At 38.9% G+C, this 16663-nt stretch overlaps 1 protein-coding gene across 3 annotated transcripts in view; it reads right to left on the bottom strand.

The window, feature by feature from the left end:
• Positions 1–212: 212 nt before the first annotated feature.
• nsmfa (NMDA receptor synaptonuclear signaling and neuronal migration factor a) overlaps positions 213–16663 on the bottom strand; it is a 50115-nt gene continuing 33664 nt past the window's right edge. For 2 of the 3 annotated variants that reach the window (XM_085413722.1, XM_085413723.1), the window contains exons 6-13: positions 10271–10401; positions 9438–9521; positions 9278–9311; positions 8352–8422; positions 8028–8107; positions 6178–6280; positions 3356–3431; positions 213–1716 (exon numbers count right to left, since the gene is read on the bottom strand). In XM_085413722.1, the coding sequence (XP_085269848.1) occupies positions 1619–1716; positions 3356–3431; positions 6178–6280; positions 8028–8107; positions 8352–8422; positions 9278–9311; positions 9438–9521; positions 10271–10401 (677 nt within the window). In that variant the 3' untranslated portion in view covers positions 213–1618. Of the gene's footprint in view, positions 1717–3355; positions 3432–6177; positions 6281–8027; positions 8108–8351; positions 8423–9277; positions 9312–9437; positions 9522–10270; positions 10402–14150; positions 14241–16663 lie in introns of all 3 variants that reach the window. The other variant, XM_085413724.1, reaches the window with a different exon arrangement.

Here is a 16663-nt window from a genome sequence, read left to right as displayed (position 1 = left end):
TTCTTTCTAAAAATGTTCCCCCTGAGCCACAGAAGACATTATAAAATATTTTCACAGGAGCACTCCTCCTCATTACGAGCGAGCTGACCTTCAGATGTGGTACTGTATCTGTGAAATGGCTTTTTAACTTAGTCCTGATTTAATGGTTTCTTAAACTACTGTCCCAGCCCTAGCATTTGTGTGTGTGTGTGTGTGTGTGTGTGTGTACTGTATTTTTGTGTGAGTGCTTTGACCCTCCTTAATCTGTTTGAGACTGCTCAGGTCACTTGGGCCAGCCTTAGAAACTCACTGGCACCTGGAAGGAGAAGCAAATAGATGTTAACAATTTAAACTCCTGGCAAATTCGGGAAAGCTCCGGTCCTCGGACTGGATCACAGCCCAGCGAAGCGAGAGGCAGCGGAAGCCTGGTTGGCTGCCATTAAGAGAAGCCAAGTGTGTTTGGCAGATAGCGAGTGCAGCCAGCACTGTTGACAAGGGCCCGCTAAGTGGCCCGGACCTTCTGCAAATGAGCAGGAAGGATCAATAGGAAAACTCCTACACTACAGCGGTAGGAGCACTTGCATGGCTCTTACATCCCTCTTGACATCATGAAGGATACTAGACTGTCTTTGTGTTTGGATGTATGTGACAGAAAGATAATTGAGGGAATGATATTTTTTCCTTTACCGGATGAACAGTAAGAGAAAATACACACATCTGCATGTTTTTTTGTTTTGTTTTGTTGTTTTTTTTGTTTTACAAGGAAAACACCCACACACCCACACGATGTTCGAACATTGTACTTTCCCCCCAATGAGAATAGTTCCTCAAACCAAAGACGCATCTCTGGAGAGATAATACATTCATTCCAAGCAATGGCGATGAAGATTACAATATCTTGATAGACAAACAGGTTAATTACTTCATGGCTAAAACCTGAGTTATTCCAAAGTATTTCCATATGAAATTGCACAACAATGCACATCAAAAATAAATGATGCATTATTTCTCTTGTAATAGAGTAATTTGCATGACTGAAGCTATGCTAATATATTAATGTGATATATACACACATCAACGTATGGTTTATTTAGTATTTTACTCTGGGGTCTGAGATTATTTGGGAGGTCCAGTCAAAACACAGAACCACAGTATGACAGAATGAATTTCAGGAAGTTTTCTGACGCGCATCATCAGCTTCAAAAATGAAGTCCTTGCAACAGAGGAGTGTGACTCTAATGGTATTTCTTTTGTACACATTTGACATATGGATTTTGCTTTCAAACTCAAGAGGCAGACAGATTTGTTTGCCATGATGCAAACAAATCCAGCTCTCTCTCGCTCCCCCCCCCCCCTTTTATGTTGATTTGGCCTTTTTTTCCCTGTTAGTCGGTGACCTTTCTTTTTGAAAACGAGGAAGAGCGGAGGCACAGCATAATTTAATTCATCTTCAGCCCCTTGGTCTACTATTGCCTTCCCTCTTCTCCCAGCCTCTCAAGGGTGAACGCGGGTATGACTGTTTGTGTCGAGTCGGCGGGCCGAGCACTACAGCTGAGCAATGTTCAAATGCTGGATCAGTTTTAACAGGTTCCTCGTGGCACTGGAGGGCTCCGCTGCACCATTGATCCAGATGTCTTTGTCACAAAAAATCCTCATAGTCCAACAGCTTGGAGTGTTGCCTCGTCTTCCAAAGGCGGTAGAGGCGGAAGTCAAAGTACGCCTCGATCATCTCTTTGCCTGAGTAGATAGGATAGGATCATTAAAACAAAGACATGAAGTTTAACATACTATAAGAAAGATATCTGTTTTGGGGTTAGAAAACTGGGTGCCAGGTATCTTTATGGGGTCCATCTGGATAGAATAAGGTTTGGGTTTCCTATGAAAATAGGAAATAGGTGGATTGCGTGTTTCTCTAGCCAGGTATGCTTTGACAGTATCTGCAGTGTGTGCAGGGCCACGGTCATGCTGAGAAAGGAAGCTGCTGCCGTTCATACCCTTTCTACAAATGCTACCTTTTTCCATTCATAATTCTATCAATTATGACAAAATCCCCAACAGCAGTGGCTGAAAAGTCAGTTCAAACCATGACGGTGCCTCCACCGTGTTTTTATAGATAGCTGTAGACGCTCACTGTTGTACCTCGTCTAACCTCCTCTTTACTGTTAATGACAATCTGAAACAAAAATTTCACATTTGGATTCATCACTCCACTGACTTTTCGATCCAGTGCTTGTGTAATTTTGCATACTTCAATCTTTTGTATTGTTCCTCCTTCTTTAAGTATGGCTTCTTGGCAGTCTCACTTCCATTAAGCCACTTCTAATAAGGTTTTTGCAAATAGTAGGAATAACTGAAGAGCCAGAGATGTCTCTCGAGAATTATTGCTCAGGGCCACTTTAAAAATGACAAGAAAGTCTGGCTCCTTGGAAGTAAAATAGGAGGAAATGAGGGAAAGCTCACGACTTCTACACAGCATTATACTACCGGTACTATAAAAATGAACCTTAGCCAGAAAAGCAAATCCTGTTTGATAAATGAGAGGTGTGGATTTTCAGAGCAGTGGGCTTTAAGGAGGCAGGAGAAGTGTAATGACAGATGCTTTCATTGTTTTTGATTTGTTTAGATAAAGAGAATCTATATCTCAGCCTTTGTTTGTTGCTGATTTTCTTGCTATCAGTAATTGTGGTAAACAACAATCTGAAAAGAATTTGCTGCTCTTAGACATTAAAACTTGGAGTTTAAGAGTTTGCTAATAATCAAAATGCAATCAAGGACACAACTTTGATTTCTGCTGTAGAACCATTTCTTTGTCTTTGCTTTAGGGTACTCTACATTTGTATATGCCGATGCTGATGCCTTTTTAGAACAAATGTAAAGGAAATCTGGAACTGGGTGTAAGTAAAATGCTCTAAATGTTCCTGGAGATGAGAACAGGCTTGTTTTTAATACTGATTGTGATACTGAATACTGTACATCCGTACTCCCACATGAGGCTAGAAAGGAGATGTGCAGGTCTCCAAGTGCTCAGTAACAGCACTGGACTGGGTGCTGTGCAAAGTTTGGAGTAGGAAATCTAAAAAAATGAGTTGCATTAAACATCACTTTAACACCAAAACATCAAGAAGCCACCTAAATAAAACGCAAGTGATTATTAAAGAAGAAATTAAACAAAAAGGAGATGACTGTGAAAATAAATCAGATTTTTAAAATGAGGGAACAGCTGTTTGAGTAAATTCCTTGTGCAGTTGTTAAAGCAGGACAGATGGCACGTGTCCGTATCATTTCATATTTACCAGACGTATCGCACACTTCTGTGTGTGCGCAAGTCCCTCTACAGCACACGTTTGAGTGCGTTGGGATGTTTGTGTGGACCTACCCTGTGCAGACAGCTCCAGCGGTGACTCGAACTCAACAGAATAAGGCCTCATCAGATTCTTCAGCTTCTGGAACAGCTGTTGAGTTGAGATAAGAGAGCAAACACCAATTAATCGCATTTCACTTGACTACACTTGCAGAGGGGTCGTCTGCATCGCCTGACAAGCTCACAAACACAGAAAAACAACAGGAGGATTGCAATAAATTCAGCTTCATATGGCCAAAGACACAAATGCACACTCAGAAAGACAAACATCAATTCCCAGCTTTAAATTTACACGAGATTTTTGAATTTTTGATCACAACTGATGGATTACTGAACAAGAAAACAATCACTAGTCGCCACCTTAATTACCTTATAGCACCAATGTGCTGCTGTCTGTTTCAGAAAAAGAGAATCTCTCTTTTTCTAACACGGGAGATCCTTCATGACCAAATTCAGGCAAGAAACTTAAAGAGCAAGAAAAGCATTTCTTTTCCACTTTATGATGTGTTATCACTTTATCATGTGATTTTGTCGTGCAAATCCTGTGTTGTGGCTAACTGAAGCCATGCGGTGTATTTATGTGTTACAAATACTTCTGTTTTTTTCTAAGTGTTTGCGTTGTGCAGTCTGGAGTGAAGCATCTAGGAAAATATGTAGCTGTTTACAAAGGGACTGAAACAGGAGCCAAGATAATTCCATTAAAACTTTGGATAAACAGGCAGCATGGATGATGTGCTGTTCAGTGGCTACAGAACAGAAAACAGTAAATGAGATGTTAATTCTGATTTGCCAAACATATGAACAGTTTTGTGTGGAAAAACCTGACCACCTTCCCATCAACCATCATCACTGCCCAGCCTCATCAATGTTTTTGTGTCAGCAAATCCATGCTGCTAGGTTGGAGGCTCTCATAGCATCATAGAGCATAATGAATAAAAGTGTTCAACTGATGTTGGCAGTGTTTAAACAGAGAAACACTGAGACAGGAAGCAAATGCAGATCTCAAAACTATACCAAACCCCTGGAAAAAAGGACTTTGTGTTGTTTTGAATTCACACACTGGTGAAAGCAATGTTCATATTTGTCTGTTTGTTTGTCAGGGTGTATATTTCACCGCTGTGCAGACTGTCCAACACTGGAGAGATCCACTAAGCATTTTGGCAGACATGACTGGAACAGACAGTTAGGTCAGACTAACACCGCTGGTTAGAGTTTATATCTGTGTCTGCATCTGTGCATGCCATCATGTTTGTATTTGTGTATGTGTGTGTGTCTATTTGTGTGTGTGTGTGTGTGTGTGTGTGTGTGTGTGTGTGTGTGTGTGTGTGTGTGTGTGTGTGTGTGTGTGTGTGTGTAAATAATTATTTATGTGATTATTTATTAGGGAGGAGGAGATATGTGTGTATATGGCTGGCTTTGTGTCTTAGTTGTTCACATCAGCTAGAGGGGTGCGGTATCATTCAGCATTTGTGTTATTCAGCTCTATCCATTAACATTACTCAGAATGAGATAATAGCTGCACAGGTGGAAGAGGAGATGAGGAGAAAACAAGAAAGCCAGCGGGGCTGCACACTGATCAGACAAAGAGGCATATAAACAGACACAAGGAGCAGATATGAAAGCAGTGGGCGGCAAACAGAAAATGAGTACAGAGAGAGGGAGAAGAGACAAGATTGGGCAGGAGTGACTGTAATGGTAAGAAACAAACCATCCCAAGTTATGAAATCAGTGCTATTTATATATAGAACTCATTTATATATATAACTATGATCGGTTCTACTTTAACACGATGTGCCTGGGATTTACTGATGAGCACTGCATCTTACGCATTTCTTTTCACCAAAATTCACACTAACAGAAGCGTTGTGCATTATCACATCATTCGTATATTGATACCATTAATAGCTTGATAGCTATATATAACAGAGCTGACTGATATATCGTCCGATATTTGCTGTTTGCCGATTTTTACTGATGTTGCAATCATGCGATGAGTGTCGTTGTTGCATAGTTTTTATCTTATACCTGAAGGAATTCTGCAACATCCTTGATGTCGACAAGTGGTGATTGGGCTGAACTAGTTCTTAGAACTTTCACTTTATCTTCACAGACTCCTTCAATACTCTTGGCATGTATTTAAATACACAAAAGGACTAGACCTCACATATTAGTGACTAAGTAATGTTATGTTTTTTAAGGTGCTTTTTGTACAACTAACTGTTTGATCACATTAGACATTAGTTACTAAGCTAACAACCCATGTGCTTTAAGGAGCAAGAATTTCACGTTATTTCAGTAAAACTTTAAGCTGACTAGTAAGACTACCGGTACTAACTACCTGCTACTAGCAAGACTATTCACTCAATAAGTAACAATGTGAAATATTAATTTATTCAACATTCTTATCTACTATCTACTGTCTGTAAATCATAAAGAAAACCACCTGACCAAAGTTCAATAAAAGTTAATGTTGCTGGAGAGCTGATGGACTTCCTCCAATAGCGTCTCCAATCCTCTGTTCTTCTAAAAATCAGCATTGTCAGTGGAGATTGCTATCGCTCAATAGTAAAATTTTACATATTCAAATAAATGTAATTTACATTTACATTCACATAAATTTAAATGATACATTTGTAAGAGCTGTTGTGATGGATTCCAATACAAATGATTAAAACTGTGACTGAGTATTAGATGAATATTTGGGCGTTTCTACAGTATTCTAGCCTATACGAGTAAACCTGCTAATTAGAAGTGAGGAAAGCATGGATAATATTGATTTGTTTCTACAATTACTGCACTCATTTTGCTGTGAGTTTGTGTAGTAGTGATCTAAATACCTTCTCGCCATTGGGGTTACCCAGGACATAGCATCCCATTATGTGGATCAGGTTTGGTTCTGGATTGACTTTACTCATGAAGCGACTGAGTCTCCTCCAGAATCTGAACAAATTCAAAGAGTACAGTTACATGGGATAATGCTTTAATAAAGAACACAGACAGGCTGAAAAATGCAAAGTAAAATGGGCAAGCATTTAAAATCAAATGCAACATTCAGACAAGCCAGATTCAAGACATGATTTGTATAACAAACAAATGTGATCAAGTCAAAATGTTCCCCTGTACAAGAAGAATAACAATAGATGGTGCACATAAATGCAAAAAATTGTAGAGATAGTGCTGCATGGTCCCAGAGGAACATCGCTGATTTGGTCAAGTGGGAGAGCATTCAAAGAGAGAGTATTAAAAGAGCATTTACATATACTTGTTATATGAACCTTAAACACACAATGAAAGTTATTAACTTATCATGAGCTCTATGTGCTTTTTTCATTTGCATTGCTTAAGAGCAATGGCAATGGTTAGCTGTTTGTCATGTTTTCTGTATTTATGTAAGTGCAGTTAGGCCCATCATTTGTTGGAACAGTCATTATAGTTTTGCCACTGTATTCAGTGGAGTACAATTTTAAATCAAACAGTCAATGTAATTGAAGTACAAACTTTACAGCTTTAATTTAAGGGTTTTTACAAATGTATTGCATTAACTATTTAGAAATTACAGTCATTTTTATACACAGTGCCTCCATTTTCAGAGGCTCAACATTAATTGGAAAATTAATTGACAACCAGTTTCATAGCCAGCACTTGTCACTGCCTTCATGAATGGAAATACAGAGGGTTTACAACAAGGTGTCAACTACTGGTTACATTCAAGAGCTGGTTTTGGCCAGAAACCTCTGGAAAGAGCTCGCACAGTGGTGAAAAAATTCTTTGGACGGATTAAAAACAAGATTAACTTCTAGCAGAATGATGGGAAGTGAAAAGTATGTAGAAGCAAGGAATAACTTATGATCCAGAGCATACCACATTATCTGTCAAACATGGAGGAGGCAATTATATGGCATATATGGCTGCCAGTGGAGCCGGGCCAATAGTGTTTATTGATGATGTGACTGCTGACAGAAGCAGCGGGATAAATTCTGAAGTATACAGGCCTATACTCTCTGCTCAGATTCAGCCAAATGCTGCAAAACTGATCAGATGGTGCTTCACATTGCAAATGGATAATGACCCAAAATATACTGCAAAGGCAACGCAAAAGTTTCCCAAAGCTATCAGATATTCTTCAATGGCCAAATCAGTCACCTGATCTCTACTCAATAGCAGGTTTTCAGTTATAAGATACAAACCTGAAGGCAAAGAGACCCACAAACATGCAACAAGTAACAGAACAAATCGAAGTGAGGAAACAGTATTTGGTGATGTCCTGTACACTGTCTGAGAGACAATCAATGACTTCCCGTCAAAGTACTGAAAACAATCCTTATATTAGAACTTATGTTGGTTTGTCCCGTTAATTTTGATCCTCTGAAAACGGAGAACAAATTCCTAAAAAATTTAATACGTTTTTTGGGTAAAAACTCCTGAATTAAAACTGATAGTCTGCACTTGATTGTTGTCGTGTACAGAGGCAAAACTAAAGAAACTGTTCCTTTGTTCAACAATTTATGGAGATAAAATGTATTTAACCATTAAATAAAGGTTAAAAGAAAAAAGCATGCACTGGCTTATGGCCATGCTTTATAAGATGTGGTAAATAAATAGGAATTGTTGCACTATTCTACATTACTGTGGCATAAACTAATATTCATTAAGGAGAGATGGACCCTAATGTCCAGAACTAGCTTACTGGCTCATGTCCTCCTCTTTTTCCACCTTAGCAAACGTTGCCACTTTATTCTTCAGTAAATACAGATGACCAGGGCCTCCCTGCAAAAAAAGTATACAGTATGTTATAGATCCTCAAACCGAAGCCAAGCTAAACCAAATACATGCATATTATTCATCGTCCCTTTACTATCCATGAAATTCATTTTCAGAAATAATTTCATTCAAAAAGGGATATCGTTGTGGAAAAATACACTATGTACAATACATAAATGCGTGCTTTAGGGTAGGACAGTTAATAAGTAAAATATTCAATTTTAATAGGAATAAAATTCTTGTTCCTCACTTGACAAAAGATGAGCATCCTCCAGAACTTGCTTCCTCTCCTGTAAGCTGTGAGCTTCTTGTCTATTTCCTCTGTGAGCAAGAGGGGGAAAGGGAGGGATTGATGTGAATGACAGGGACCGAGAGAGGGAGAGAAAAAGAAAAGCGAAGCGACATGTAAGAATGTAGGAAGAGAGGAAGAACACAAAGAAAATCCCAGGAGGGTGAGTTCAACTACAGGTGTAGTAATAGACAGCGGAGACACAAACAGAAGATGTAATTTAAATTGAACTCAACACTGTGTTCTTCAGGCGTCAGAAAGTGTCATCGTAAAATAAAACAGCTCGATGAATTTCAAATGAAAATCTGTATGTATCTGTAAAAACATCCATGGGCATCCTTGTACCTTCTATATGAGAGCTCTAATCAATGCAGAGATCATTATTACATTAGGAAACTCTGGAGAATGTGACTGTAAATGCCTCAGTGTTCAGAGGGGAGAAATCCATTGCAGCACTAAACAGTTTCTAAATAAATAAGCCACATTAGCCAAATCTAAGTTAATTTCTAGAGATTTGAAAGCAAGTAAGGTTTATCCACAAGATATTTGTGTGACCTTTAACTCCACAGGCAACACTATAAAGTAAAGATGCCTGTTTTCTATTTCACAGGAAGGAATTGACCTCATGTTTTATTCTGTTTATTCTGACAGGATGTTATGTAAGTCTTTTGTATCTATACAAATTTCATTATTCATCATGTCACTTGTTAAACATTTACTTTCAGGCTCAAAAATGTTTGGCAGTAGATGTATTTCATACACATAGTTTTATATTCCATTAGTGAAGTTTTGATTGTAGAAAGAAAGTGAGAATTAAAAAATAATAAAGAAGAAATAGTGAAGGTGAAAATGGCAGAGAAGAACACGCACCCCACAGAAATACTCACCCAAAATATCATCAAAAGTTGCATGTTCATGGTCCTGAAGAAAATGAAAATTACACAAAACATCTTAGCAAAGGCAGTTTGCATGGTTGATATATGTGTATATTTTAGTGTGACTTTCTGTAGTTCTTGTCTACTGTATGTTTCGGTGCATTCCACTCACATAGAGGATGGGAATGATGGAGGGGTCGTCCCTACGGATTATGGTGGGAATGTACTCGGCCTTGGGGACCTTAGAAGAGATCAGCTAAACATGAAGCAGAAACAGCAGAGGAGCGGAAACTTGTTAGTTTCGATGTAAGATGGAAAAGTACAAGAATTAATACAAAGAGAAAAGAGGAAAAGGCAGAATTTCTTATCGTACGCTTATATTTTATTACAACTATGCCCTAGGTAATATTCTACAGATGTAATAAAGATGTAGATTTTGTATATGTCTTAATTACTAGAGAATAAAAACAAAACAAGAATGATTATAATAATTTTAATGTACACTCACTGGCTACTTTGTATTCCTCTTCAATTGTTTCTAATCAGCCAATCACAAGGCAGGCCAATCAGCCTATCCGATTATTGTTGCTGACCATAGCCATCACTTTATGACCAAGGCGTACTCATGTTGATGATGGCTACAGCTCAAATCATCTCAAGCTGGTTTCTTGAACAGGGCAGTGACTTCATTTCACTCAAATGGCCTCCACAGCCAAAAATCATCAACCCAAATAAGCACATTTGGGATGTGGTGGCGATATGGGAGATTTGCATCAAAGATGTGCAGCCATTCAATCTACAGCAACATTGTGATGTGATCATGTCAACACTGATCAAGCTATCAAAGAAAAGTTTCAAACGGCTTGTTGTTTCAGTACCAATAAGCATGTAGGCAGTTACATGGTTAAAATAACTAATTCAGTTCCTTGTGAACAAAACCAACAGGACAGAAAACAATAACCAAGGATGATGCACCCATATAACGTTCCCTTATGGATCTCTTACCATGATTTTGGGAGGTATAAAGTCATCTCCCTCACATGCCAGCCTCTCCATCTCCCTTTCCTCCTCCCAGTCTATATTGTCGTCGAGACCTCCTTCATCCAGAGTGCCACAAGAGGTCTGCAGGTCTCCACCTGCAGAAAATGTAAGATAAAGAAGGTCTGAGATAATAGAGTGTAAGCAAGTTGTTGGAAGTTGGGTGAGAGGCAAGAAAGGTGACAGAGAAAGAGAAACTCGGGGAATGAAGGATGGATGTGTCCAGGAAGTGAAGCAAGGTGAGTGCGGGGGAGAGAGAAAGGATGGAGCTGTTAATGATGGCAATGGCATACAAAAATGGCAGGTGGAATAGGAAAAAGCAGAGAGTAGCAAAAACAATGGGGAAAAAAAAGAAAATGACTGATGGGAAGCATAGCAGCAAGATTTCAGGTGTCAACTACAAAAAATGGGCTAGAAAAATCAAACTTAGTCTGGAGACCGGTTATTGTAAAGCAGGGACATGTTACAGGACACATATCGAGTACAATAATTATCCATATGTTTAATTAGTTCTAAAACCGTTGACTAAATATCCACGTATAAATGTTTGGTGGCCAGTGCTGTTACATGTCTCTTCTGATCAATGTCCAAAAATGAGCATATTAACCTTTCATTCTATTAAATTCTATATTGGACCTGTGTTACCACTGAAATGTGAAACACAGTATTGAATAATGCAATGCTGTAATGTTTGTTGGCCAAATAATTACCTGCCTGTTCACAAACAGAGGGATTTATTTATGTGATTTCAGATTATACTATAGTAACAAGGGGTTAATAGTTAATAACTGTAATGATGCTCACTCACATCTTTTCTCGGAAGGTTAAAATCTTCCATATTTATTAATACAGAAACACTTAGGCTCGTTCACACTGATCCACCCATGTTGTGGCTGAAACCTTTGTAGGTCCCAATATTTGGCTTGGTTTATTACATCTGAGATTTTTGTACCAGTGGACATTTGTTGGACATCAAGTCAGGCTTGTGTGTGTTTTGTCTATGTTGCTTGTTGTTTTGTTGACATGGTTTGATGTGAAATTTACGTTAACTGCACTAATGAGACACACGAATATGCTCGCTCCTGAGCCGTGTTTCTTTGATGTGTGACCAGTTGGTATGGTATGAGACTATTGAAATGAAACAGCGTGAAAACTGAGGAAATGATAAACAAGACTAACATCAAAGTCTCCAGGAAACCGCCTGTGATTTAACACCACTCTTCCCCACAACAAAAAAAAGCGAAAAATATGGGCTCAACCACACTTTTAAGCTGCAATAAACAACTCGTTAATCTTTCATTAGACTATGGAAGACAGAAAGACGATGAATGCAGTTTAGAATGATTCAAAGCCTTCCAGAAACACTGAGACACATACGCCTACAACAGTTGTAGGCGTATGACAGCTGACAGGGCTTGACTTAAGACACACACCATTTTTGAGGACGTACTCACAGAAAGAGAGAGCATCACAAAGTTGAAAAAGACCCACGGTCATACACAGACAGATGAACAGGGTCAGAGTCGACAGCAGAGACAGTCAGTTTGTACGTGTGAACGTGCGATTCTACGAGTGTCCACAGATTTGATTTTCCTGTGTTAGTTGGCCTTGAACTGCCAAAATCAGGAAGTGAGCTGTAAGACTGCAGCAACAAAATGTCATCTTATTTCAAGGGAGAGAGAGAGAGCGCAACAGCACTGTGACACGTACTGTCCATGAAATGTGACTTTCATTTTCAACTGACTACAAACAATGAAACAATGATAACCTTATGTGGATCTTATTAGGTCGCTTTTCAGTTCTGAATACTGGAAATCTTGAGATGATTGTGGTAAAAATGATTATTTGGGGATTTTTATAAAGACTTTAATACTGTAATATCATTTAGTAGGGTCTTATTTATTTATTTCTCTACATTTTATTGCAAATGCAAAGTCTCTGACTGCATTCTTAAGGATTTGGTGGGTTGGCCATCACTGACCACTCAAAGAAAGCAGCGCTAGTTTATTTTCTGTTAAAGCCGTTTTAGTTCTATATTGGTGTGTCAAACATAAGGCAAAGGGCCTAGAATTGGCCCAGCAAAAGCTCCAATTTGGCCCATCGCATGGACTTACAATTGTATTTTCTTTGTTTTTACAGCTTTTACAACATTCATACTACATCAAAGTAACTGAGTAAAGGAAAAACTGTTTTTTTTTTACCTTTCTTTCTTCTGTTTTATAATTACACCCCTCAAATTTACACATTTATTTTCTTTACAACTTAAGCCCAAAGAGTAGTGCTGATGGATTACTTTGATTTATTCTGATTTACTCTTTCCTATACAGCACTTCTTTATCATGTAGAGAAACTGAGACATACTGTTGAAAATTCATTTTAATATCCAGGGATTAAATGTGTAGTCACACTCGACAGAAAGAGAACTTTCACTGCTATTAAATAGCAGCTACTCTCCTTTAGATGCTTGCTTTTTGATGAGATCTGGCAGATCTGGGAAAACAGCGTTTCGTTCCTATGCACCTTGTACAGGGAATACTTTACAGAAAGACCTCCATTTAACATGCCACTACCTATTGATGCATTCAAAAACATAATAAGGAAAGCAGTGAAGAAGACTTGTGGGCGTTTCTTTTGAGAAGCCATTTAATGTTTTATGTTATGGGTATTTTGACATTATGGACAATGTTGTGGATTTATATTTTATGTTTTATTTGTAGAATTATTATTTAGATGTTTTGGGTTGAGAGATTGTGATCTCAATGCGACTTCCTAATAAAATACAAGTAACACAAGGATACGTCTGATTTAGCCTCAGTCAACTCATACTCTTATGTCAAAGTGTTGAATAGCAGACCTTTAGTGTTTCATGAGAAATGCTAAGTGGCTTTCAACTTCTTGTGAGTCACCTGAGTGTGGAAATTCATTAATGACAGGGCACGAAGCCAACTCAAGCTGTAATCAATCTGACAGTCAAAATGTGATTGCTCAAAGGGACGCATGGATGATTTCTGACCGCACACGTAATGCACTGACCGAAATTTATTCTCACAATTTTCATTTCTGTTGTCCTGTCAGACTTAATTTGTGGTTAACATCTGTAATAGACACTCTTGCATATGGATGTCAGGTTGATATTTAATTTATGTTGTTGCCAGCTGATGGTGCTGGGAAGCAGCGTGACTTAATTTAAAATATGGACTCTTACAGAACCAGGTCAGGCTTTTTTTGTTTTGTTTTGTAAATGCTAGAAATAGAAACTGACAAAATTTATCAAGCAAAACATTCGCTGCTTGCAAGCATGTGCTAATAATATTTGTCTACGAGGTTTAAAACCTTTTTAAAAGGGAATGTTTTTGTGCTCATCTCACTTTGCTTAAATGCAAAGTTTTATGTCAACGTCCCAACATTCACGACTGCAAATTTTGCTACATACAAATTAAAAGTCACCTATTAGGTTTGTCCTTATTTTTCTTATCCAACTACAAGGTGGATGTCCATATTAAATGTTGCTTAAATGTAGTATATGCAGAAGTAATCTCTGTGACCCAAAGGGTCAGACTTGAAGCTACGCTGAAAGCTTGGTTTGCAAAGGTTCCCCCCCCCCCATTATCAAGGTGGGGTAAGTAATTTTAGCACAGATTTCCTTATATGTTAAAAAACTTGACTCTGGAAGCCCGATGAGAGAATGTTAAAACCTCCCTATTTAAGTGTTTGTAATCTGGTTAGCTTGAAAAACAACATTTTCTCTCTAACTATTTGCGTTTGCTCCCTGCAGCTGTCAGCAACTCTTTGTTGGTGTCTGTTTGTTTGTCGTTGTGTGCACATGTGTGAGACTGCGTAAACTCACTCTCTCTGGGTTCATGAGGAGAGTCATTCTTGACAGGGGTGGGATCACTCCAGGAACGGCTGAAACTCTTCGATCTACGTTCAGCGAATGCTAGTGCAGGCGGGGAGAGAGAAACCTGCAAACTGGCTGTTTCTGCTATACACTCACCATCTTCAACACATGAAAGCGCAAAGGTGGATGGAGGAAGTGCACAAATGTAGTGTAAATACGATGGCATCTCTCCTCTGCACAAACTGCCTACATGTACAAACGAACAAACACGTACTGTACAGTAGACAAACAGTCATCCTCTCCTCGCTCCAGTTTCTATATCCTACCAGCTTCACTGAGCTACTCTGCGATAAAATCTGTTCTGCTTTGAACAGTAATCACTGTGCTCTTAGAATATTTTTAGACTACTTGAAAGTGTTTGATACAGTTAATCAACAGTGGTCCTCAGGGCATCATATTTTTTGGCTTGTGTGGATTTTCAGGACGATGGGTCCTGACTAGGGATGGGTACCGGTATCGGTTCTGACATAAACGGTAGTAACCAGACCGAAAAGCAGCGCACATTTCAGTGCTTTATTTCGGTGCTTTTCTTTCCTGAGCTGTGATACACTTTAGATTCTCGCCAATCATTTTAGATTTCCGAGGATAGTAGGCGGGCCCAGGTACGTACGTTCTTGTAGAGCAGAGCTACAGATTAAAAATACCCAAGGCGAAGCGGTCAAAAGTCTGGCTGTACTTCACAGCAAAATATGCAAACTCAGCAGCCTGCAACAAGTGCTTTAAGCTGATACTGTGATACTGTGAAACTCTCAAAGGAGGTAACACCTCAAATCCGATGAAACACCTGGCGACGCATAGCGTTTTTTTAAAAAGCCGAGAAATGTGCCGTATTTGATAGCTTGCTGCAAGACCTCACGCTGTGCACATCTACTGCGGGTGTGGTGCCTCGGACCGGAGTTAGCAACATCCCCCAAAAACTGGAGGAGTAGAGTCCTGGCCCCTAGCCCTGCCAGTGTAGCAGAAATGATGACGGATGATGATGGCAGCAGCAGCAGTTCTTCTCTGCGTGAGTAGCTAATTTACGTTGAGTAGGCTAACCACGTTATTACATTAATGCATGTAAGCTGAACTAGCAAACATCATCATAGCTACATGCGGCTGTCCTCTTGTTTGATGGCAGATACTCCCTTCACCCTGGCCAAAAAGGCTAAAATGACCAAAGAAAAAGTGGAAAACAGTTAAACATGAGAGGTGTTTGGCCAAAGTTTGTGGTTTTTCCATTGTTTAAGCACTGCTTCCAGCCAAGAATGATATCATATATGCCCCATAGCTGCAGAAAAGGCTAACAAACGGCACCGTTTCAAAAGTACTGGTTTGGCACCGGTATCGGATAAAACCTAAACGATACCCATCCCTAATCCTGACTTTGTTCATGTTGCTTCTCACATCAACGTCTTCATCTTTTCTTTTATAAGGAAATTCAGAGGCTCAACTTTTTTAATGTAATGATTTAAACGTGTCCTATTCTATATTCTTAGCACAACAAATACAGCTTTGTGTATTTTTTAAGTCAGAACCAAACTGCAGGTTAACTAACTATACTCAGGTTAGCTTGGCCCTAACAAAACGCTCATGTGTCCATGAAGAGAGAGAACTTGAGCCACCCTACATTTATTTATTTTTTGCTTCCATTGTCAATCTGTGTGAAGGAGGTGAGGGGTTGTTGGGGAAAATTGATGGAGCTATGAACACCGAAAAGTATGATGATCAGATTTTGAGCCAACATGGAGTACAATCCGGGAAGCATCTCACTGGCAACAGCTTCATTTTTCAGCATGATAGCGATCTAAAACACACTGCCAGTGCGGTAAAAGCATAACTAGTTAGAAAAACACACACAGTGGAATAGTATCAGCCCGGATGTCAACGTTATTGAAGCAGTGTGGGATCAACTTGATAGAGAATGGAACAAAAGCAAACCAACATCCAAAGAAAAGCTTTGAATGTCCTTTACGAAAGCTGGAGAACTATTCCTGAAGACTACTTAAAGAAATTACAAGAAAGTTTTCCTAAGCAGCTCACTATGTGTTGAAGAATAAAGGTGGTCACATCAAATACTCTGTTTTTGCCTTATATATAAATGGAAACATATTTGCACATATTTCAATAAATCGTTGCGCCTTTTTCCTATTTTCTGAGGAAAATATAAAGAAATGAGGGATAGCTCAAGACTTTTGCACAGTACTGTAGGAATGTGAGATCACTTTCCCTTACAGACATCAGCATCAAGATTTGGGGATGTCATATATTTCTACAGTGAAAGAATCAGGAGATGGTGTCATGTTTAGGTTTTAGTAATGGCTTCAACAGAGACTTTAAAGATTCTTTGATTTTCATTTAAGAAAGATGGCTGTATTAATTTTGAACGTTCACATGGATTTATGAGTGCTGACAGAAATAAAAAGATCACCATTTTTAGCAGAGCACACTGTACGTGTTTTCTTTGTACTTCCATATTTTCT

Source organism: Rhamphochromis longiceps, linkage group LG7, assembly GCF_057381845.1.
Source record: "Rhamphochromis longiceps isolate RC_006_pf linkage group LG7, R_longiceps_female_GT1.1, whole genome shotgun sequence".
NCBI classification, from domain to species: domain Eukaryota; kingdom Metazoa; phylum Chordata; class Actinopteri; order Cichliformes; family Cichlidae; genus Rhamphochromis; species Rhamphochromis longiceps.
Note: the sequence above shows the minus strand (reverse complement) of the source record. Positions and strands in the feature narration are given on the sequence as shown.